We start from the raw sequence: 25,167 nt of genomic DNA, 5'->3' as shown, positions 1-25,167 counted from the left end.
ACTAAGTCTTGAATCAGATTGTTTAAGTCTTCCAATTTTGTTGTACGTTTTCAAGACTGCTTTATTCTAAGTCCTTTTATGTTATAGGTCTTTTTCATTTTTAAATCTTATTATCAATTTCTTTTTTTAATTTAAAACAATTTTTATTTTTTTTTAATTTTTAAATTAAAAAAAATTTTAATGTTTATTTATTTTTGAGAGAGACAGAGACAGAATGCAAGTGGGTTAGGGGCAGAGAAAGAGGCAGACACAGAATCCCAAGCAGGTCCAGGCTCTGAGCTGTCAGCACAGAGCCCGACATGGGGATTGAACTCACAAGCCATGAGATCATGACCTGAGCCGAAGTCAGACGCTCAACCGACTGAGCCACCCAGGCGCCCCTAAAACAATTTTTTTAATGTTTATTTCTAAGAGAAAGAGAGAGAGCATGAGTGGGAGAGTGGAGAGAGAGGAGACACAGAATCTGAGGCAGGCTCCAGGCTCTGAGCTGTCAGCACAGAGCCCGACACAGGGCTTGAACTCCTAAATCGTGAGATCATGACCTCAGCTGAAGTCCGACGCTTAACTGACTGAGCCACCGAGGTGCCCCAGATTATCAGTTTCTGTAAAAAAAAAAAAAAAAAAAAAAAAAAAGCCTACTGGAATTATGATTTATATTCAAATAAAGTTATATTTCAATTTGGTGAGAACACATTAACAGTACTGATTCTTTCAAGTTGTAATTATAGTATAATGCATGATTTAAGTTTCTTTGGTTTCTCACAGCAATAGTTTGAGTGATCAATGTACAGATACTATGTGTCTTTTGGATATTTTTTCCTAAGTACTGCCATAAATGTAATTATTTTTCATTTTTATTTTCTAATAGTTTACTGCTTATATGTAATAATACAATTAATTTCTGTATATTAACTTTACATCTTGCAACCTTGCTATATTAATCTTTTGGTTTTAGAGGTTGTATTGTATGTGTCTTAGGACTTTACACATAAACAATCATGCTATCTACAAATAAGAAAGTTTTGCTTTTTCCTTTCTAATCTGTATTTTTTAATTTCTTTCTCTTACCTAATTGCAATGGCTAGAACAGTTTGATCAATGCTGAATACAGTTAGCACAAATGGGCACCTTTCCTTTGTTCCAGATCTAAGAGACATGGTCAGATTTTCATCATTAAGTACAATGCTAGCCATAGGTTTTCATTGATGCCCTTTAACAGACTGTGGAGGTTCTCTTCCATGTCTGATTTGCTGAAAGGTTGGTTTTGGGGTTTTTTTAAATCTGAAAAGAATATTGAATATCATCAAATCATTTTTCAGAATCTGTTACTCACATGGTTTTTCTCCTTTATTTTGTTTACTCTGAATTCCACTGATCGATGTTTTGAATATTACACAAGTTTTGCTTTTCTAGAATATACTTGGTGTGGTCATGATGTATTACATCTTCATATATTGCTTGATTTGATTGGCTAAAATTATGCTAAGTGTTTTATGTCCCTGTTCATGAGGAATATTGGTCTGTAATTGTTTTTTTATGTCTTTATTAGGTTAGGGTTATGCTGGCCTCGTGAAATGGGTTAGGAATTATTCCCCCTCTTCCATTTTCTGTAAAAATTTAAGATTGGTATTACTTCATTAAATGTTTGACAGAATTCATCAGTAAAACCATCTGAGATTAATGTTTTCTCTTTGTTAAGGTTTTTAATAACAAGTTCAATTTCTTTACTATATAGGGCTACTCAGATTTTCTGCTTCTTCTGGTATCAGTGTTGGTAAATTGCGTTCTTCACAAATTTGTCCATTTTGGGAGCGCCTGGGTGGTTCAGTAGGTTAAGCATCCGACTTCAGCTCAGGTCACGATCTCACGGTTTGTGGGTTCAAGCCCTACATCAGGCTCTGTGCTGAAAGCTCAGCACCTGGAGCCTGCTTTGGATTCCATGTCTCCCTCTCTCTCTCTCTCTGCCCCTGCCCCGCTCACGCTCTGTCTCTGTCTCTCAAAAATGAACAAAAAAATTTTTTTAATTTGTCCATTTTGTCTAAGTTTCTGAGCTTACTGGCATAAAATTCTTCAAAATATATTATTCCTATATTTAAATGTTTATAGGATATGTAGTGATAATTCATTTCATTTAACATATTGGTAAAATGCTTTCAATATCTCTCCTCACTTGCCTGCTTCCCCTACTTTCTATTTAATTTAGATTTAATTCACTCTATTTTTTCTAGCTCCTTAAAATGGACTCTTAGGTCACTAATTTTCAGACCTTTTGCCTTTTCTAATATAAGCACTTAAAGTCATAGTGTTTTCCATAAAATTTGCTTTAGCTACATCTTGTCAATTTTGAAATACTCTACTCTCACAATCATTCAGTTTGCAATACTTTCTAGTTTTTCTTGTGATATTTTTCTTTTACCCATGGATTATTTAGAAGTATGTTTTTCAATTATTTGAGGTTTTCCTTTATATCTAATTCTTATTGATTTTTAATTTGACTTCATTGTGGTCAGGGAACATACTCCTTATGAATTCAACTCTTTTAAATTCAACTCTTTCAAAACATATTATTTCCTTCAGCATATGATTTATCTAAGTCATTGTACCATGTGCCTTTGAAAAGAATGGGTATTCTTCAGTAGTTGCTGAATACAATGTTCTATAAATATCTACTAGATCAAGATGGTTAATAGTGTTTATCCATTCTGACAATCTGTGCTATAGTTGGATATAGGCGGATAAAGGCCTATCATTTTATGATTTTTTTTTTTGCCTGTAGTTTCTTTGGCTTTCTTTTTTGTTCTTCTCTTCTTCCTTTCTTGACTTCTTTTTAAATAACTTTTAAAATCCAATTTTAATGTATTGGCTTCATAGCTATGCCTTCTGCATATCTCTTTAGGATTGCTCTAGGGATTACAATATATATCTAACTTTTCATAGTCTATTTAGAGTTAAAATTTTGTGACATCACATAAAATACACAAATGCTGCCATCACATAAGTACTTTGCCCCTTTCATCCTTCATGCTATAGCTGTCATATGTACATATCTACATATACAGTTGACCCCCAAACAACATGGGTTTGAACTGCACTCATCCACTTATACACAGATTTTCTTCAGTAAATACAGTATAGCACTATAAATGTATTTTCTCTTCCTTATGATTTTATTAGTAACATTTTCTTTTCTCTATCTTACTTTATTATAAGAATACAGTATATAATATACATAACATATAAACTATTTGTTAATCAACTGTTTATGTTATTGGTAAGGCTTCCAGTCACCAGTAGGCTATTAGTAGTTAAGTTTTGGGGGAGTCAAAAGCTATGCACAAATTTTTGACTGCATGGGCATCAGCACCCCTAACACTTATGTTAAGAGTCAACGGTGTTACAAACTCCACAATACAATGCTATAAATTTTCACTTATAACACACTGAGCATTTTATATAAATAAGTAGGAAAAATGTTTGTTTTCTAATATTTTCTCATGTATTGATCACTTCTGATTCTTTTCAGCCCTTCCGAAAGATCCAAGTATCCATTTGTTACAATTTCTGGTTAGCTTAAAGAATCTCCTTTAGCTTTCTTACCCTGCAGGTCTGCAGCTGTCAAAATCTCTGGTTGTCTTTTATGTTGAAATACCTTATTTCATTATTTACTGTTAAAAAATAATACCTGATGGAAATATGATTTATACAAAGAAGTGAAGGGTATCAGATATAATAAGTACGGTGGCATACATAAAAGACTAATTTGTATCTAATTTATTAACATCTTAAAAACTAATTAGTAGGCCTCTGACAGATCTGGAGCAGTTATGTCTGCTGCTGGGGTTTCTACTACAGATGCAATAAAAAAGTGTTCTCACACTTTCTACCTGTCTGATTGTGGCAGCCATGACTAAATGGGAGAATACAAGGGAAAAACATGGTAATACAGAAAAAACATGGAGAAAGAATTTATGTAACTGAGAAATAACCTTGTAAACAGTAAAGAGCCTATTTTACTAAAAAACCAAACCAAAACCAAAAAAAACCCAAAAATCTAAAATTTGAGCTAGAAGAAAAATTATTTATAGATGAAAATGACTGAAAATTATTTACCACTTCTTCAGTAAAGATGTAGGATGTATTTCCCTCCCCTTGAATCTCTCCTGGCCTGTGCCTAAGTTAATCAAAAGATATCCAGAGAAGTGACTACAACAGTTCCAGGACTAACATCTGAGAAGACAAAGCTTCAATGCTGGTCTCGTTAAACCCTGAGCCATCAGGCAAGAGGTCTGTCTTAGCTTGCTGGAGAGACCACGTGGAGAGGTACTGGGACCATAGGGAAAGATAGCAACCCATTTGAGGACGTTTCAACCACACCCCACCAAGAGGATATCCATGTGGATGAAGCTGTGCTGGGCTCTCCAGACAGGATATTTGCCAGCTGAACACCACGGGGTAACCACAGTAAACACCATGTGAGGAGAATCACAAAATCAAGTTCTACTCAAATTGATGATCCATAAAGTTGTGAGATATGATAAATAGGCTGTTGTTTTAAGCCACCAAGTTTTAGGGTAACTTGTTACACCACAAAAGAACTAGAAGAATAGCTTACAATTTAAAGCAAAAATAACAATGTGAGGTTGATAATATATGTAAAAGTAAAATATATGACAATAACAAAAATAGAAGGTAGGTAGAAATACACTGATGTATATCAAGTGTCATAATGTCAAATCAAGGTAGACTACGGTAAGTTAAGGATGCGTATTATAACCCTAGAGAACCACTAAAAAAAGATAGTTTTAGCTCAAAAGCTAATAGAGGGAAAAAAAAGGAATGCCAAAACAGACTTAATTAATCCAAACTAAGGCAGGCAATGAGGGAAAAAAAGGAAAAGAAAATAGAACTAGTGAAAACAAACAGAAAAATCATGGACCTAAAATCAAACTTAACGGTAATTATAAGTAAATCAAATAAACATTCCAATGGAACAATTGTTAGAATGGACAAATTAAAAAGGAAAATAAGAGGTGCCTGGGTGGCTCAATGGGTTAAGTGTTTGACTCTTGATTTCGGCTCAGGTCATGATCTCGTGGTTCATGGGATCCAGCCCCACGTCGGGCTTTTTGCTAACAGGTCTCCTTCTCTCTCTGTCCCTCCCCTGCTCATGCTCTCTCTCCTCCTCAAAATAAATAAACATTTTTAAAAAAAAGGAAAATAAGATTCAACTTCATGCTCTTTACATTTAAAGATACCCTTTAAATATAAAGACATATTTAGGTTACAAAAAAACATGCAAACACTAATCACAAGAAAGCTATATGAATATCAAGGTGGATTTTAAGATGAAGTACTAGCATAGATAGTTAGCACTTATCATTTCCTAACAAGTGGTCAATTCATTTAGAAGACAGTCACCTAACAATTTCAAAATACATGAAGCAAAAACTGACAGGAATGAAGTAAAAAGTAGAGCAATCTACAGTTACCACTGGACATTTATCTCTCAGAAAAATCAATAAGGATACAGAATATATATGAAAAACACTATCAACCAATTCTACCTTATTAATATTTAGAACACTATGCCCCAACAGAAAACATTCTCTTCAAGTGCATGTGGAATACTCATCAAAGGCAACCATACTTTGGGCCATAAAACAAATCTCAGAAAATATCAAAGGATAGAAACCTGACAGAATATATTCTCAGATGATAATGTAATTCAGTTATGATTCAATCCTTGGAAAATCTCCAAATATTTGGAAGCTAAGTTATACTTCTAAATAATCATTGGTCAAAGAAAAAATCACAAGGGATATGAGAAAAATACTTTGAACTAAATGATAGTGGAAATGTAATAAGTCAAAATTTATGAGATGCAGCTAAAGCACTGATAAGAAAAAAAAAACTTTTATAAATGGAAATTTATAGTTTTAAACATTTTTATTATAAAAGAAGAGAAGGTTAAAATCAATGATTTATGTTTCTACTTAAGAAAATGGGAAAAAAAACAAAGTATACACAAAGAGGAAATGATAGAGTAGAATCAGTGAAATATAAAATGGGCAAATAATAGAGAAAATAAATGAATAAAAATCTGGTTCACTGAAAAAAAATCAATAAAACAGATAAACCCCTTGTGAGACTGATCAAGAAAAAAAAAGAAAGAAAACACAAATTATCAATGCCAGGAATGAAAGAATATCATCAGAGACCTACAGACATTAAAAGGATTATAAGAGAGTATTATGAACAAAAAGTCATTCAAAAAATTTAACACCTTGGGTTAAATGAACAAATTTCTTGAAAGACATAAACTAACTGAGAGGCAAAACACAGAAAATCTAGTCCTATAATCATTAAAGGAATTGAATTTTTAATTAAAACTTTCCCACAGAGAAAACTCCAAGCCTAGATTACTTCACTGTTAAATTCTATAAAACATATCAATCTTACACAACTCTTTTAAAAACAGAAGAAAGACTTTCTATTTCATTTTATGAGGTCAGCAATTCCAATACCAAAATCCAATAAAGACATAAGAAATTTAGATACCAAGAACCTTCATGAACACAGATAATTAACAAAAATTAACGAAATATTAGCAAATCAAATCTAGCAATAAAAAAATACACCAAGGTAGAGTACAGCATTTTAAAATAATCAATGTAACCAGTACATTAACTGAAGAAAGGAGAACACCATACAATCAGCTTAATATATACCAAAAACATACGGACAAAATTTTACATCCATTCCTAATGAAAACTTGAACCAGGAACAGAAGAAAACTTTCTTAAGCTAATAAAAGGCATGTACAAAAACAGAGTCTACATCATATGTAATGGTAAAAGACCTAATACTTTCCCTGTAAGACTATAAACAAAACAAGGATTTACCTTCATCACTTCTAATTCAAAAAACTGGTCAAGGCATTAAGGTGAAAAATAGAAATAGCCAAAGATTGGAAAGAAAAATGTCTTTATTCACAGATGACATAATTGTGTATGTGAGAAATCTAAAAAAATGACTAGAAGTGATGAATAGCTAAAGCTAGGTCATGGGATACTAGGTCACCATACAAAATAAATTTAATTCTAGATATTACTTATGAACATTTTGGAAACATGAATAAAAAAACTGCTTAAAACAAAATGTTTTAAAACTTCCCAAAACATTCAGAAATAATAAAGTACAAAACACTGTTGAAATAAAGATCTTTTTAAAAATGGAGAGATGAACTGCCAGAATCAATACTGTTCAACATCAATTTTCCCCCAAACTGATCTACTGATTCAGCACAATCCAAATCAATATCCTAGCGGGAGCACCTGGGTGGCTCAGTCTGTTAAGCATCAGACTCTTTCGGCTCAGGTCATGATTTCACAGCTTGTGAGATTGAGCTCCTGCATTGGCATTCTCTCTCACTTACTCTCTCTCTCTGCCCCTTCACCATGCACGCACTCTTTCTCTCTCTCAAAATAAATAAATAAACTTAAAAAAAAACATCCTAACAGGATTTTTTAAAAGAAAGAAATTGACAAGCTTATTTTAAAATTTACATGAAAATTCAAAGTACCTTTAATATCCAAAGCAACTTGAAAATGAGAAACAAAGTTGGAAGACTTTATCTGATTTTTGAGACTAGTAAAGCTAAATAATCACTACAGCGTATTACTGGAGTGAAGAAGAAAGAAAAGTAGGTCAGTGAAACAGGGAATCTAGAAATACACTGATATGGTAGTTGGTTTTTATGAAAGTACCAAAACAATTCACTAAAGAATGGGAAGTCTTTTCAACAAAATTTTAAAAATCTCCATCTGAAAAAAATTTCAACAATCACTTCATCTCATACATATAAATTAAGATAAATAATCATAAAAGCTAAAACTATAAAATAAAACATCCTGTAGACAACATAGGGGCATGTAATTGAACTTGGTGGTAGGCAATGACTGCTAATACAGGATAGTGACAGCATATTTTTAAATACTGATAAATTGTACTTCAAAATTTTTGAAAACTTCTGCTGATCAAAAGATGTAACTGTTCACAAAAAAGAATAGTGAGCCACAGGTTAGAAGAAAATATCTATAGACATAAATTTGGCAAAGGATTTGAATCCAGAATATTAAAGAGCTCCTATAACTCAATAATAAAAACACAAGTAAGCACATTTTTTTAATGGGCAAAAGATTTGAACAGACTGTTCATAAAAGAAGATATACAAATGGCCAAACACATGTGAAAAGCTGCTCAACCTCATTAATCATCAGGAAAATGCAAATTTAGAATCACAATTAGATCATACTCCACAACCACAAGAATGACTAAAATGGAAAAGACTAACAATACCAAATGATGAGGATATAGAGCAACTAGTGTTCTCATATATTGCGGGTGGGAGTGCAAAATGGTGCTACTATTTTGGATTTCTGCTTGGAAGTCTCCTAAAAAGAAATATACACCGATCCTGTGATATGCCACTCTATTTCTGAGAAAAATGTAAATGTAGGTTCGTAAAACATATATAAAATAATGTGCATAGTCTTCTTCTCCTTTTTTTTTTTTAAGTAAGCTCTATGCCAAGAGTCGCATGCTCTATTAGTCTATCAGTCTATTAACTGAGCCAGCCAGGCACCCCCCCCCCCACCCCCCACCCCCAACAGTAGCTTTATTCTTAATAGATAAAACCCAGAGAATGAATAACCAAAATGTGGTATGTTTACACAACGGAATATTCCTCAACAATAAATAGGAACAAACCACTAAAACACACAACTGTAATGAATCTTAAAACATTTTCTAGGTGAAAGAAGCCAGACATAAGTGTACATATTGATGGTTCCATTAATATATAGTTCTAGAACAAGCAAAACAAATCTATAGTGATAGAATAGTAGCTGTTGCTAGGAGATGCGAAAGGATAGACCAGGAAAGAACATGAGATAATTTAAAATGCAGGTTTTATTATTATTCACGTATGCTGAGGCCAACAGATCAGGAGATGACCACCATTAAAAAGAGTTTGTTACTCACAGTTCCCAAGAGGAGGGGGCCACTTCACACTATGCAAGGCCACATGGGGAAGCACCAGGGTCAGTTAGGAGGCAGGAGGAGTCAGAGGAAAGAAAACAAGGGTAAGAGAGTTTATTGTGGTTTCTGAGAGAAGAAACAGGCTAGGTGGGTAAGCAGGCCTAGGATTGGCTAGTTTGAATAACTTCAGCAGGCTGTGGGATGTAGGGGCTGTCCCAGGTTGGTAGCACATCACCATGAGGTGATAAGAGCAGGGAAATATTGGCCTGGAGCATAAGAGCCTGATAGAGAGGATGGGTGTGGATGGTCTCTGGATTGGTCAGTTTGTACATATGCAGGGCATGCTCACCAGCAAATCATTTACTATCTCTAGAAACTGGCTAGTGCTGGGATGAGCAGTCTCTACATGGTCAATAAGGTACCCGATGTCAAAACATCAGAATAAAAAGACATACTTGGAGGTGCCTGGGTGGCTCAGTTGGTTAAGCATCCAACTCTTCATTTTGGCTCATGTGATGATCTCGCGGTTTGTGGGTTTGAATCCTGTATCAGGCTCTGTGCTGACAGCAAAATGTCTGCTGCAGATTCTTTCTCTCTCTCTCTCTTTCCACCCCTCCCCTGCTCTCTTTCTCTCTCAAACCAAGTGAACATTAAAAAAAAAAAAAAAAAAAAAAAAAGACATGCTTAATACACAAGGGAACATTCTGATAATGGAAATGTTGTGGTTTAGATGGGTGTATGCATTTGTCTGCCTCATGACCAATGCTGGCCCTTCCCTATGTATTCCTGAATGGTGTGATATACCTCCTCCTCTTGGGAACTGTGGGTAACAAACCATCTTTTTAAAATTCAAACCAGGGGTGCCTGGTGGCTTAGTCAGTTAAGCGTTCAATTCTTGATTTTGGCTCAGGTCATGATCCCAGGATCATGGGATATCTCTCTCTCCAAAATAAAAAATAATAAAAATAAAATTAAATAAATTCATCAAACCAAACACTTAAACACATGCAACTTACCTCTTACAGACACTGATTTAATCTTGATATCAATTAAGTGTAACTTTTTATCCTAAATGTTCTAATATTCCTGAGACTATACAGTATATTAGCAAACATTATGGATCTAGCCTTGTTCATTGCTTCTCAAATCTTTCTGGCTCTAACATCAAATTTAGGAACTTGAGGTTAGGAGAGGGCAGGAAAATATGAGACCTGTATCCTTAAATGATAGTGGAGCAAACAGATTGAGTAAAGTTTCATCCTTTGACTGAGACACAACTCAAAGTGACCTCTTATGAGCACTTTGAAGTGAAAGACTTCTTTCAAGTCTTATGTATTAACTAAAAATGTGTCCAGATGCACCTGGGTGGCTCAGTTGCTTAAGCATCTAACTCTTGATTTTGGCTCGGGTCATGAGCTTATGGTTTGTGAGTATGAGCCCCGCACCAGGCTCTGCGCTGACAGTGCAGAGCCTGCTTGGGATTCATTCTCTCTCTCTCTCTCTCTCTCTCTCTCTCTCTCTCTCTCTCTCTCTCTGTGCCCCTCCACTCTCACATCAGATCTGGGCATGAAAAGCAATGAAAGAGAGGTAGCATCTCCCAATATCCTTTCATTGCAGCCATTTAGAAATATCACAAATTCTAACACCAAATAAAGTATGGAAAACACAATCTTAGAATATAAAATGTATAATATATAGTTTTAAAAATACTCCTGCACTGTGTTTTGCTCACTCAGTGCAGATCACTGAAATCTATGGGACAGCACTAGCCAACAGGTCCCCGCTAAGTCTTCGCTCAGCCAAAGTGGCAAACGTGAGTGATGGTCTTTTGGACTAAACTAGGCCATAAACTAGCCCATGTCATCAAGACCAAACCCTACCACATTCCCATTAATCTTCAGCAGATAACACAGGCCATTTGGCAAAAATTACTCAATTTTCCTCATGAAAAGATTCATCTTTATTTATCTTCAAGCTTTAGCTTCTTCTTTCCATTTTTAGAAGAGGTGTTCTTCCACCTGGTTCTAGATTCCATAAGCTTCTACCTACTTAGGGATGCTAAGTCCATAACCAACCCCCTCTCTAGCTATAGGGGATTTTACTATTATTTGACCTTCCTTCCACTGAGAGGTGAGGTTCTATGTACCCTTCCTTTAGATTGGGATAGGTTTTGTGACTGCTATGACCAATAGACATACAGGAGAAGTAGCACTGGGCCAGTTTCTGGTCCCCCGCCTCAAGAGAGTGGCAGCTTCCTCTCCCTGTCTCTTGGAACACTCTCTAGGATCCCTGGGCTGCCATGTAAGAAGCCTGACTACCATGCAGGAAAAGCTTCAGTTGATAGCCCCAGCTGAGCTTAAACTTCTAGCCATCCCTCCAAAGGCTCCAGACATAAGGTCTTAGACCATCCTGACTAGACCATCCACTAGCTGAATACCACCAAGTGACCCCAGTTGATGTCATGTAGACAGAATTGCCCACTGAGCTCTGCTCAAATTGCTGATCCATAAAACCATGTATCAAGCCAATAAATTTTGGCTTCATTTTTTATATCAAGATATGTCATTTTTTTACACTATAGATCATCAGAACATGAGTATCTTCACGACCTCTGTCTCTCTTCCAGGTATTTTCTTTCGGAATATAAAAACATATTCATGTCTGGCCCAATCTTATCAACATTTTTCATTTTACCCAAGATCCCCTTTTACTTATCACACACCCTCATTTTCTTTCCTTTCACTTATGCTCCTGCCTTTCATTCTCTATCTTTCCACAGTGGCGCTTCTTCCCTAATCATGCCAATGAAATTATTTTTGCCAAGACCAATGATGTTTAGGCTCTGACAAATACAGTTAATTATTAGTTCTTCTCTTACTTGCTCTCTGTGTCATGTCATTGAACACTCATTCCTTTAGGAAACTCTTCTCTGGTCGCCTCAATTCCATTCCCTCTTGGCTTATCTTCCTAGTAACTCCTTCCTTTCTCCCTTATTTCTTCTCTGCTGCCTGTACCCTAAATAGATTTTTCCCAAGGTTCTCTTTTCCACTTATCTCTTCTTTACATGGTTTGCAAACTCATCATATCCATCCCTACAACCACTGCTTCAAGTAGATGCTGTATCCTGAGAGTTCTAAGTCCATATTTGTAGCCTAGATCTTTCTCTAGAACCTAAGGGTCAATTCTGACTGGGCAGCTTCATGGAAACTCCCCTAGAGTGTTCACACCCAACAAGAGCAAAAGTCACCTCCCACTGCCAGACTGCCATTCTCCTGGACTTCCCAGTCAGTTGGTGAATGCAACATCTATTTGAAAGTTACACTTGAATCCTCCTGCATCCATGCTTATACTGAATGCACTTACTTAGTATAACTGGAAATGGTTTATTCCTCCTTATCCCATTTCTAAAACCATAGTTCAGGATTTCATCACTTCTTTTTACAGATTCCACAGGCTTCCGGATTCAACTCACTCTCTAACATCCTGCTAGAGTGTTCACTCTAGGTGCAAATCTTATCATATCACTCTTTGGCTAAAACCCCTTGGTGCCTCCCCAACAGTTTCAGATTCAAATTCAAATTTCTTAACATGACGAGCACAATCCTTGGCTACTACTTCTCATCTCTTGCCTCTTCCCACTTGTGCCATTATAGCCAAGTACATGGATACACTTGGAGTTTCATAAATTCACTGAATTTTCATATTCTTCCAGTCTCTATACCTGCTGTTTCTGCTACATGAAACATCCTCCCCTTTTAAAACAAATTAATAGTCACTTTTTGTTTAAAGCTCAATTTAGCGATCATTTTCTCAAGAAAGCCTTCCTGCCCCCTTATTCTGTCTTAGGTAACTTTCCCAGTGTGGTTACTATGTGCTCTTCTCTATCATGACACTTAGAACATAATTTTCTATGTAACATCCTATTGAGAGGTCTGTCTGAGCACTAGACTAAGATTTCGAAGGCAAGGATTTTTTTTATCTAAGTTCTCCAGTCACCCTTTGGCACGTATCAGATACTCACAGATATTTCTTGAATGAATGAATGAATGAGTTAGTGGCACATATTTGGTTGCCAGATTAACTAGTTTCACAGAGACTTTTAATAGTAATACAAAACGTTATGAAATTCATGAAAGTAATTTCTTCCTAGAAAGGAATAATGTTAAAAAAGGGTTGTATCACAATTCACCTTCTCAGCTTTTCTTTGCTTGAATGAAGAAGAGAAACCTTTTTGCTTTTCTCAAACTCTGGCAATGGAGCCTTTAATTCAAGCCCAGTCTCACTTCTTAGTGATTCAGAGCTAGAAACAAGAGAAAATCATGTCACAGATTTCAGAGGAAAATTGTCAGACAATATTAAACAATCAGCACCAATACACTAATCAAAGGTGCTTCAAACTTCCTTGCTTCATGTAAAGGTGCGGTAAATACCAAAGCACTTTACCTTACAAACTTGGTGAAGAATATTTATTTCAAAGACTCTAAAGAATTTATGATCAAGATCATCACAAATCCATGACTGATTAAACTCTAAAATATACAGATAAAGAGTAACAGATACCAGCAGTATTAAAATATTCTGACTTCATTGATTATGACTCTCCAAATTATATGACTGTATCGAAAGGTGTATAATAGGAAAAAACCACAAAGGATTAGAGGGTCACATTACACTATTCCAACCTGATCAGCAAAGGTCAGATATCCTCCATTTATGGATATTTTCTGGCTCTACCATTTTTCTAAAACTTCTCCATGCATTTTGATTAATTTTTTTTAAATAATTCCCTAAGAAACAAATAAACTAATATTATCTCCTTTATCCCAAGAGACAGAACTTAATTTGAAAATTTACTTTTATTTGTAGTGGTAGAATTCTGAAGCAAAACAAAGATTCAAGACAAGGAGGGTTCAAAAAGAAATTGCAAATAATACAAGAAAATTACAAAGCCTTCCAAAACCCTTCCCAATCTCATATCCCAGATAAAGTTTAATACAATAAATTTATTTCTGGTTAAAATGTTAAAATATCAAGAAACTTGTTGATATTTTTGCACCACTTAAGTGAGCACATCTTTGGTTTAACCACTTATTGGTTGCCAAGTCTTTTCCTTGTTTAAAATAGTAGATGGTCACATTTCTACAAACAGTTGATGGTCACATTCTACAAATTCCGGAAGTGACTGACTCAAAATTCTCACCATCATCATTCATGTCCTCAGCAGCTATGTTTATTGTAGCTCTATGCTCTATTTAAAATTAAAATCCCTTTGGAAATCAGCTTAAAGTGAATGAAAGAAATTCACAAAAATTGAATTTTTATAAGCAGATAAAGAAAGGTCTGACCCCCACCCAGTTCAACCGCCTATCCAATGCAGGTTTGAATACCAGCTCTAATATCTATGGGGGTGAGGGGTTGGGTGGATGGGGACAAAGATAGAGAGACCTTTTTTAAGGGTTGTTTTCTCACGAACTGAGGGGACAGATTCCTAAGTTCAAAAAAGACATCAGGGAGAAGCTTAGTGGTAGGTGGATAACATCTGAGGCTGTTCTTGTCTGTTCAAATACTGGGATTATATGTAAAATTTTTTTCTGAAGAAGATTCTACTGTTTCTAAAAAGTTTGAATATCGCTGCTATTATTTAACTCTGATTAATGGTAACTCAGACTCTACCACATCCAGTGTTGGGGAACTTACTACCTTGCAATTCACCCTGGTCCCCTGTGATCAAATAGGATTGTTAAGAAGTACTTCCTAGGGGTGCCTGGGTGGCTCGGTCAGTTAAGCGTCTGACTTTGGCTCAGGTCATGATCTCACAGCTTGTGAGTTTGAGCCCTGCATCAGGCTCTGTGTTGACACAGAGTTCTCCAGAAATTACCCAGTAAAAATTTATATTATGAAAAAGTGAAAACAAAACTAACCAAGCAAATAGGTCAGTAGAAAAATATCCCAAGTGTTCACTGCAGGAGTTCTGCATGGGCAATCCAGGTTCTTCAGGCTTCACAGAATATTCATTCTTAACTGAAAGTTTTAAAGGGGGACTATTTTAATTCTAACATCACTGGTGGGGACGATGTTAATCACACATACAAGCCCTGAACAAAAAGCAGTTGCCACTTTTTACTCAACAGAGTTTACAAAGCAGTATTTTTTTAAATAGAATGCATTTTATAGATTTCAGTCTATAAAGCAGGAAACCACCCAGGTTAGAAAGCAAAATGAAAATACTACATTCTATTCACTCCAGACATCAACCAATTTCTAGAACCACATTCTAGTAACTTAGTGGTAGGTGTGCTTAAAACACATTCAACTGAGATTTATTTATTAAGTTTTTATAGGTAACTGTCATACTTAACAGAAAATAAGTATGAGTCTGCAGTAGGCAGCTGTATTGTCAAAATATGACATCTGATGGTTTTTTCTTTCTTTCCTTTTTTTTTTTTTTTTTGCAGCTGCTCATTTTCAGAGCAAACATGAGATGACCAGAAGCAGACGTGGTTATGACCAATAGGAAGGTGCTAGACAGCTGGTGATGAGCAGCTGCTCTATTTCCACTGAGAACCAAATAAGAGTTTGCAAAGAGGATTTGGGTCACCAGTTAGCCATTTCCAGGAAGAACTCTGAAACTCAGGGGCTGAAAGCCATTGGAATGTTATAGAACAGACTCACCAATCTGCCCTCAATGTTAAAAAAGGACATGAAAAAAAGAGGAGTGTACTGAGTCCTATGTCATCTGGAGTATGAGTTTATACAGGATAATCCTGAAAGTGTTTTTCAGGCCCATTTTAAGAAAAAAACATCTTAATTTTAAAAGATTCCTAGCTAATATCCCAGGCCTAGAAAAACCACAAATAGTCATTGACCACAATGATTTCAGTAGAATTTAATTTCAGAAATTGGAGTTTGTCCTTTCATGAGCCAAATTAAAGCTAATTTAGCTTAAGTGTTTAGATGCTGGTGATACACATTAGACAATGTAGGTGAAGAGTTTTGAAATGTGAGGTCTAATTGAAGCACTGACAGTAATTACCTAGGTCTAAAAATCTAAAACGGAAAGGACAAACACCCTAGCAACTTACAGAAGTAAACTAATTTATAAGCAAGGGTTTTGCAAGCAGAAAGTATGATAAGATTCAAGGTTAGTGGCCCTGGCTTTTAGACACTCATACAATGACACAGCATGATTAATTCCATTTTAAAGAGCAAGAAATGATGGTAACAGCTAGGGCACTAAAAAGAAAAACCCTGTGCCTGCTGCAACACTGTTTGCCCTTGTGCAACACACTTTAAGCTTTGGAACACGTAAATTTTGTCTTCGCAGGTAGGGAACATATGTTTCCTTTTATTTTATTTACACTTTTTCCTTCAGACTATGATTAATAAGGATTACATGTTCTTTATAGTACACAGCATACAGTTAATCCTCAGCAAATAAAAAGCATAAGTGGAATACCAACTTAAAATGTATATATAGAGTTTTTGGAGCATTTAATTAGAACTTTTCAAACCTTTGGAAATTTGGTTTTCACTCACCGGTATTTGAGAAATATGTTTTCCAGTATTTTACCACAATACTCATTTTTTCGATTGTCAGTGGTTCAATTAAAGTAACATCAGCTCCATGCCCTGAAACACAACCTAAGAATTTCTGCATTAAATATTGACCTTATGACTTCTATTTATAGAAAAAACATAATATATACAACAGGCACATACCTTTAAGGTTTTCAGGGGTTATAATAACAAACAGCAAATGTATATTTTTCTTCTTGCCAAATCTGAGAGGAAAAAAGTGTTAAAATGAAGCAAAATCATCATTTGAAAAATTGGGATTCAATATTTTACCATAAGAACGAAACTAGAATGATTTTATTTCTTTAGAACTTCAAATGATGGCATTAATATGGAATTTAGTAAAAGTAGCATCTCTTAGCAATGGAAAAAAGATGAACCACTTTTATTCTTGTTTAAAAAAAAAAAAAAAGCCTAACTTTTATCCATGTTCTTGAGCTAACCACCAGTTTACAGGAAATTTAAGGAAAAGAGAAATATTTTAAAGAATGCTGTGGGAATGGGGCGCCTGGGTGGCTCAGTCAGTTGAGTGTCCAACTCTTGATTTCAGCTCTGGTCATCATCTCATGGATTGAATCCCAAGTCGGGGCTCTGCACAGACAGTGAGGGGCCTGCTTGGGATTTTCTCTCTCTCCCTCTCTCTCTGCTGTTCCCCAGCTCACACTTTCTCTGTCTCTCTCTCAAAATAACTAAATAAACTTAAAAAAATATGCTGTGAGGATGAAATCAGCAAAAGCCAGAATGTAAAAAACTCGGTGAGACAAATGGCCCCTTTAAAAATACATATAAATAAAGAGTAAGACAAAAAAAAAGGAAAGGAATAATTGAATCTTGATTTATATAAACTAACAGTTTAAAAAAATCATAGGATGGGTGGCTGGCTGGTTCAGTCAGAGGGGCATGCAACTCTTGATCTCAAGGTCATGAGTTCAAGCCCCATATTGGGGGTAGAGCCTACTTAAATAAAAACTTTAAAAAAAAATAAAAAATCATAAACACAGAAACTTGAACACTGGATATTTGACAAAATTAAAGAATTGTTATTAATTTTCAGGTGTGTATTGTTATTTTGCGGTTATTTTAAAAGAGTCCTTATCTTTTAGAGGTATTTATTAAAGTATTTATGGATGAAAGAAAATGATATCTTAGATTTGCTTTCAAATAGTTCACCAGTTCAGCAGGGGTGGGAGAACTGGAAGGGCCAGAGATGAAACCAGATTGGCCATGTGTTGATAACTGTTAAAGCTGCATTATGGGTACAGGCAAGTTCATTATACTTTTATATGCTTGAAAAAAAAAAAAAAACAATAAATAAAAGAAATGTGGTGTTACAATAAACTATACTTAGGAGTTCAGGAAGTTGGAATTTCTGATAATTTAATGGGTACTGAACTTTGGCTTTGAATAAAAGGAAATTATTTTCCAAGGAGACTATTACTGTGAGCCAGACTAAAGAGAACAGCTAGTGGCGCCTGGGTGGCTCAGTCAGTTAAACATCTGACTTCAGCGCAGGTCATGGTCCTGCAGTTTATGAGTTCAAGCCCTGCGTCAGGCTCTGAAGCAGATTCTGCGTCTCCCCCTCTCTCTGCCCCTCCCCTGCTCACGTTCTGTCTGTCTCTCTCTTAAAAGTAAATAAACATTAAAAAAATTAAAAATAAAGAGAACTAAACTGCTAAACTAAACTGCCTAAGAAAAAATAACTATTCTATAATACTTAAAGTATCACTTATTATATTAATATGTCATTATTTGTGGTTATTATTTATTCCCTTAAGACAGGACCTGGAAGAACCCCCACTATATAATATTGTTATATTATCTTATATACGCATTTGAAAATAAAGGCACATTATGCCATGCTCCAAATTACATTACAGTTGATCCTTGAACAGCATGGGTTTGAACTATGCCAGGCCACATATATGTGGATTTTTTTGGATAAAGTATAATACAGTAGTAAATGTATTTTTTTTCCTTATGATTTTCTTAGTAACATTTTCTTTCCTCTGGCTTAGTTTATTGCAAGAATACAGTATATAATACATATAACATACAAAATATGTGTTAATTGCCAAATTATCAGTAAGGCTTCTCATCAACAGCAGGCTATTAGTAGTTAAATTTTGGGGGAGAGTCAAAAGTTACACACAGATGAGAACCACACTTGAATTGAGAAAGACTGAATAAAGCAGACTGCTATTCTTAGGGTGGGTGGGTTTCATCTAATTAATTGAAGACCTAAGTAGAATAAAAAGTCTGAGAACTCCTCCAGCCTGACTACTGAGCTGAGACATTGGCCTTTTCCAGCCTTCAGATTCAGACTGAAATATCAGCTCTTCTTGGGTCTTGAACCTGCCAACTTTTCAAATGAAATTTATACCATCAGCTTTCCTGATCCTCAGACCTTTAGATTTGGACTGGAACTACACGTTGGCTCTCCTGGGTCTCTGGCTTGCCAATTACAGATCTTGGGACATCTTGGCTTCCATCATCGCATGAGCCACTTCCTTAAAATAAACCAACTTCTTCCCTATCTCTAGATAAATGGACAGATAGATGATAGACAGATCAGCATCCTACCGGCTCTGTTTCTCTGAAGAATCCTGATTAATATAGCCACATTCATTCATCTGTCTATGGACATTTGGGTTGCTTCTACCTCTCGACTACTATGAATAGTGCTGTGAACATGGTGTGAAAATATTTCAGAAACATCCTTACAGACACATCCAGAGGAATGTTTTGCCAAATATCTAGGCATCCTATGACCCAATCAAGTTGACACATAAAAATTAACCATCACAGGGGCAACTGGGTGGCTCAGTCAGTTAAGTGTCCAACTTTGACTCAGGTCATTATCTCGTGGTTTGTGGGTTCAGGCCCTGCATCAGGCTCTGTGCTGAGAGCTCAGAATCCTGGTTCAGATTCTATGTCTCCCTCTCTTTCTGCCCGTCCCCCACTAGCGCTCTGTCTCTTCTTCCTCAAAAATAAATAAACCTTAAAAAAATAAAAATAGGGGCGCCTGGGTGGCGCAGTCGGTTAAGCGTCCGACTTCAGCCAGGTCACGATCTCGCGGTCCGTGAGTTCGAGCCCCGCGTCAGGCTCTGGGCTGATGGCTCGGAGCCTGGAGCCTGTTTCCGATTCTGTGTCTCCCTCTCTCTCTGCCCCTCCCCCGTTCATGCTCTGTCTCTCTCTGTCCCAAAAATAAATAAAAAAACGTTGAAAAAAAAAAAAATAAAAAAAAAAATAAAATAAAATAAAATAAAAATAAAAATTAACCATTACAGTGTTATATACATACAATGGAATATATTACTCAGCCTTAAAAAGGAACAATCTGTTAAATGCTACCATATGGGTGAACCTTTAAGACATTATGTTAAGTAAAATAAGCCAGTCACACACACAAAAATACTATATAATTTCATTTATCTGAGGTATCTAAAGTAGTCAAATTCATAGAAATAGAAAGTAAAATGGTGGTTACTGAAAGATGTTGGGAGGGGTAAAGGAATACTTGTTTAATAGGAATAGAATTTATGATTTACAAAATGAAAAAGTTCTGGAGACATATTTCACAACAGTGTGAATACACTTAACACTACTGAACTGAACACTTAAAAATGGACAAGATGGGAGGCACCTAGGTGGCTCAATGGGTTAAGCATCTGACTCTTGATTTCGGTGCAGGTCATGATTCGGTGGGTTCAAGCCCTGCATGGGGTTCCACACTCGCACTGAAGAGTCTTATTAGGATTCTCTCTCTTCCCCTCTCTCTGTCCCTCCCCTGCTCATGCTCTCAAGATAAAGAAACATTTTTAAAAAACGCACAAGATAGTAAAATTTGTGTTATTTGATTTTACCACAATAAAAAAAAATACCCCCCACAAAAAGAAGCTATACATGGATTTTCGACTGTGCAAGGCATTCATGCCCCCAAACCCCATGTTGTACAAGGGTCAACTGTATATGAGATTTATATTTTTTTAATTTTTTTTTAATATTTATTTATTTCTGAGACAGAGAGAGACAGAGCATGAGTGGGGGAGGGGCAGAGAGAGAGGGAGACACAGAATCAGAAGCAGGCTCCAGGCTCTGAGCTGTCAGCACAGAGCCCGACACGGGGCTCGAACTCACAAACCCTGAGATCATGACCTGAACCGAAGTCGGTGGCACAACCGACTGAGCCACCCAGGCGCCCCTGTATATGAGATTTATATATCTGAGTCATATATATGTTGAGAGCCCTCTATATGCCAGACTCTGTGCTAGGCTCTGGGGGATATCATAAACAGGAAAATAAGGCCTCTGCTCTAATAGAGTTAATAGTTTCTTGAAGGGGTCAGACACTGAAGAAATCACTGTAGATAATTAACGAAGTAGTCAAATATGTGCCCAGTGCTGTGAAGGAAAGCCTTAGGGGCTGGTGGGAGTACCTACTTGAGAACTAACCTACTTTGCAGCCTCAGGCTTCCAGGCAGGAATGCCTCTGTGGCTGACTAGGAGTTAGCCACGCAGAAGGTAGAACTGGGGAGAGAGCAGACTCAGAGAAGCAGTAAAGTACATTCGGGACAAACAGAACAGGCCCTGGGAAGAGGCCTGGGGTATAGAGAATAGGTAAGTTTGAGAAAGTGAAAACGCCCAATATGGTACAGAGCATCTGAGGGAGGGACACATATGATGAAACCAGAGGGGTACATAGGCCTTTGGGCCAAATTAGACATTTGGTATTCAAATGTCCCAAAATATTAAAATACCACATATTAAGTTATTGGCATGACTGTATTTGCATTTTAAAAAGGCCACTCTATGATGGGACAGACAGGCAGAGTGCGTCCTATGTGGTGGCACAGGATGAATTTGAGAGACCATATTGCAGTTATGCAGGCAAGAACTGATGGCAGAAAAAAGACATACCCGAGAACTTTCTATAAAAAAATAAATACTTCTGGCGCACCTGGGTGGCTCAGTCAGTTAAGCATCCAACTCTTGGTTTCAGCTCAGGTCATAATCTCATGGTTAATGAGTTTGAGCCTTGTATCAGGCTCTGTGCTGATAGTGCAAAGCCTGCCTGGGATATTCTCTCTCCCTCTCTCTCTGCCCCTCCCCTCCTCACTAGGTCTCAAAATAAATTTGAAACTTAAAAAAAAATGTTATAAATAAATAATTCTGAATATTTGCTAATTATTAGTGCTAACATGTGACATTCACACAACTGAGGTCTCTTCAGGCTTGATTCTGCTCTGTGAATTCTGAGGAGTTTAGGCTAAAAGAGAAAAAAGGAGAGAAAACACATTTCTAAGAAGAAATGAGACGCTCAGGCAGAAATAATACCATCAAATAGGCATACACGGGAGGGAGCATAGGATTAGACTGGCAGACTGGACATGGAAATAGGAAAGGCACATGAGCATACTGGTATAGGAGGGCATGTTGGCATGGTGGATGACAAGAATGTCGCTCGCCACAATGTAAGTATTTCATGTATATTTTTAAGTGGGGTATAATGGAGGTATGATTACTGGATGAGGAAACAGAAGTGGAAGGGAAAGATGGACTGAACAAACAGGACCACAGAAAGAAACTTACAAGGTAGTGTAGCTCAACTTTTGGAATAAAAATTACTTGTTGCTTCACAAAAAGTAAATTATAAGCACACTTTAGAATTAGAGAATTTTAAATAAAACAGATTATTAGCTTTTAGAAATATTCTATGTCTGGGGTGCTTGGGTGGCTCAGTCAGTGAACGTCCGACTTCGGCTCAGGTCATGATCTCATAGTTCATGGGTTCGAGCCAGGCAGCGGGGTCTGTGCTGACAGCTCAGAGCCTGGAACCTGCTTTCGATTCTGTGGCTCCCTCTCTCTCTCTGCCCCTCCCCAACTCACACTCTGTCTCTCTCTTAAAAATAAAAATAAACATTAAATTTTTTAAAGAAATATTCTATTTTTTCATTTTACAAATTGATTTTACTGGCATTAAAATAAGTTAGATTTGGATATATGAATATATATATAATGCCCTCATGATGACTTTCAAACTTCAAGCTTTACATCAGAGTTGGAATTCCTGGATTTTTGTCATTAGCACAGAATCAATTACAAACTCAAATACTTCCCCTGCTAGCGAAACCCTAATTGTGATGCTGTACAGGAGCTCCACTAATCAATAGAATTCCCAGAATCCAACACACTGGTGTGGAGCTTAGCTGCTCATTCACATTCTCTACGGATCGATAAGCTAAAAGAGTTTCTAGTTTCCAGGATCACCAAAAAAAAAAAAAAAAAGGAAAAAGAAAAAAAAAGTCCTCTTCCTAATGAATCAATGTTCCTTAAAACAAAGCAACACAAAAACAAGGCAAACATCTCTTTCATCCACCCCAATTAACAGCACTTCTTTCATATGCCAAAATCAAATTGCAGATTCTGAGACCTTATAAGTACCTTCTCAGTTGAAGTCTCTTGGGTTTTAAACATTTGCAATTCATTAGGGGACAATCCATTTCTCCTCATTGTATTTCATACAATATACTGTTTAAATGTCATGATGGTTCCTGAGACCATACTCTACATACAAGATTGGATGTTGATATTCTAGTGTCCCTTCCTATGCCTGCCTCAGGTATTCTCTGAAACCGAAGGCAGTTATAAGCTCAAAATGCAGCAGTACAGTTGCAGTACAGTACAGTTGGGGGGGAAGATCAGATAAAATGTCTTGAGCTGAGCTGTACACTCAACTGACTAAAAAGCCTCAGGAAAGTCCTGGCCTCTGAAATCTATCATCAGTAAGAGAACCAATGGTGTCTTATAAGTCCCTATGAAGCCAGGGAAAATTTCTAAACTCATTTACTTTAGAGTCAAAAGGACTCCAAGGGACAAAAGCCAGTGTCATTTTTGGGTAGTGGTCTCGAGTACAGTTATCCATTATGCTGTCTGTGGGCCAAATGCAGCCAAATTAACTTGGCTGGTCTATTTGGGACTTGCAACAAACAACGTTCTTTGCTAATGACCATTAATTAAAACATTTTCAGTGAGAAAACTGAGAGCTTTACTATACATGTGAAAACACTTAAGTTCACTCGCTACTAGTAGGGTACCTGTGATAACATGTAGTTGAGTTCTGAGAATTTATTCTGGTCAATAGTAAAGGCTGGTGTGCTCTCTTCCCATTATGTTACTCTTCAGAAGAGTTCCTGCTGTGACCATCCTAAGTCAGGGTCACCACATGACATGATGTTAAGCATATTAAGACCTAGAATTTTCTGCAATTCCTACTTATACTCAACCATCAATTATAGAATAATGTTTTCAGTAAAACTACTTTCATGTTTTGTTATTTTGTTTATTATGAAGCATTCAGCAGGGTGGGTCATGCCAACTGACTAATGAGACTTACTGAGTTGCACTGTCAAGTCAAAGATGTTTTGGAATTAGGGACACAAAAGCACAACTTGTTAGACCCCTGTGGCTCACTAAGATTTCGTAGTGAATTAATAAGTCAACTGATCACACAGTTGAAACTATATGGGAAAGATAAAGTCAGAGCCAAACTTGATTTGTAGACTGAGCAAATGGAACCTCATTCCTTTGCTACTGCTGGACTGCTTGGAGCTCACAAGAACCACAGAATTCTAAAAACTGCAGAGACATTTCATGGAATGGAAAACCACAATTTCAGACAGGATCCATACGTTGTTGATGAGTTTAAAAGATATTTTAATTTTCCATACCTGCCTTTGGAAGATAAAGTATCAGGATGTGTCTGAATTATCAAGTATCTGCTCTTTGAGTGTGGTTCAATTTTAGAATTCTGAAGCTAAGCATATGAACCCTAAAACTATCTTAAAATATTTTATCAGTGCTGGGGTACGTGGGTGGCTCAATTGGTTAAGTGTCTGACTTCAGCTCAGGTCACGATCCCACAGTTTGTGGGTTCCAGCCCTGCGATGGGCTCTGTGCTGACAGCTCAGAGCCTGGAGCCTGCTTCAGATTCTATGTCTCCCTCTCTCTCTGCCTCTCCCCTGCTCGCTCTCTCTCTCTCTCTCTCTCTCTCTCTCTCTCTCTCTCAAAAATGAATAAACATTAAAAAGTGTTTTTTAAATACGTTTTATCAACAGGTAGTATTTGAGTTAAACCAGCTCAATAAAAATGTATTTATAAAATGAAACCCAACTGGGGAGTACTATTAAGAATGTTAACCTGTAGGGGTGCCTGGGTGGCGCAGTCGGTTAAGCGTCCGACTTCAGCCAGGTCACGATCTCGCGGTCCGTGAGCTCAAGCCCCGCGTCGGGCTCTGGGCTGATGGCTCGGAGCCTGGAGCCTGTTTCCGATTCTGTGTCTCCCTCTCTCTCTGCCCCTCCCCCGTTCATGCTCTGTCTCTCTCTGTCCCAAAAATAAATAAATAAATAAAAAAAAAAAAAAAAAAAAAGAATGTTAACCTGTAATTGAGATGTGCCATAATTCTTGAGAATGTCAGTCTGTGAAGTACCAATATTTTTTATGAATGATTAAAATTGATCCCTGATTAGCTTCAAGCTGAAAATATCATTCTTCTGT

At 36.6% G+C, this 25,167-nt stretch overlaps 1 protein-coding gene across 4 annotated transcripts in view; it reads right to left on the bottom strand.

The window, feature by feature from the left end:
- Positions 1–25,167, bottom strand: part of SOHLH2 (spermatogenesis and oogenesis specific basic helix-loop-helix 2) — a 54,241-nt gene that overhangs the window by 12,078 nt on the left and 16,996 nt on the right. For 3 of the 4 annotated variants that reach the window (XM_053900231.1, XM_019447763.2, XM_019447764.2), the window contains exons 3-6: positions 16,759–16,820; positions 16,576–16,680; positions 14,961–15,060; positions 13,229–13,339 (exon numbers count right to left, since the gene is read on the bottom strand). In XM_053900231.1, coding sequence (XP_053756206.1) covers positions 13,229–13,339; positions 14,961–15,060; positions 16,576–16,680; positions 16,759–16,820 — 378 coding nt within the window. The remainder of the gene's footprint in view (positions 1–13,228; positions 13,340–14,960; positions 15,061–16,575; positions 16,681–16,758; positions 16,821–25,167) is intronic. The other variant, XM_053900235.1, reaches the window with a different exon arrangement.

The sequence above is a fragment of the Panthera pardus genome, unplaced genomic scaffold (assembly GCF_024362965.1).
Source record: "Panthera pardus isolate Hobbes unplaced genomic scaffold, ASM2436296v1 HiC_scaffold_1, whole genome shotgun sequence".
Lineage (NCBI taxonomy): Eukaryota > Metazoa > Chordata > Mammalia > Carnivora > Felidae > Panthera > Panthera pardus.
This window is presented reverse-complemented; position numbering and strand designations above follow the sequence as displayed.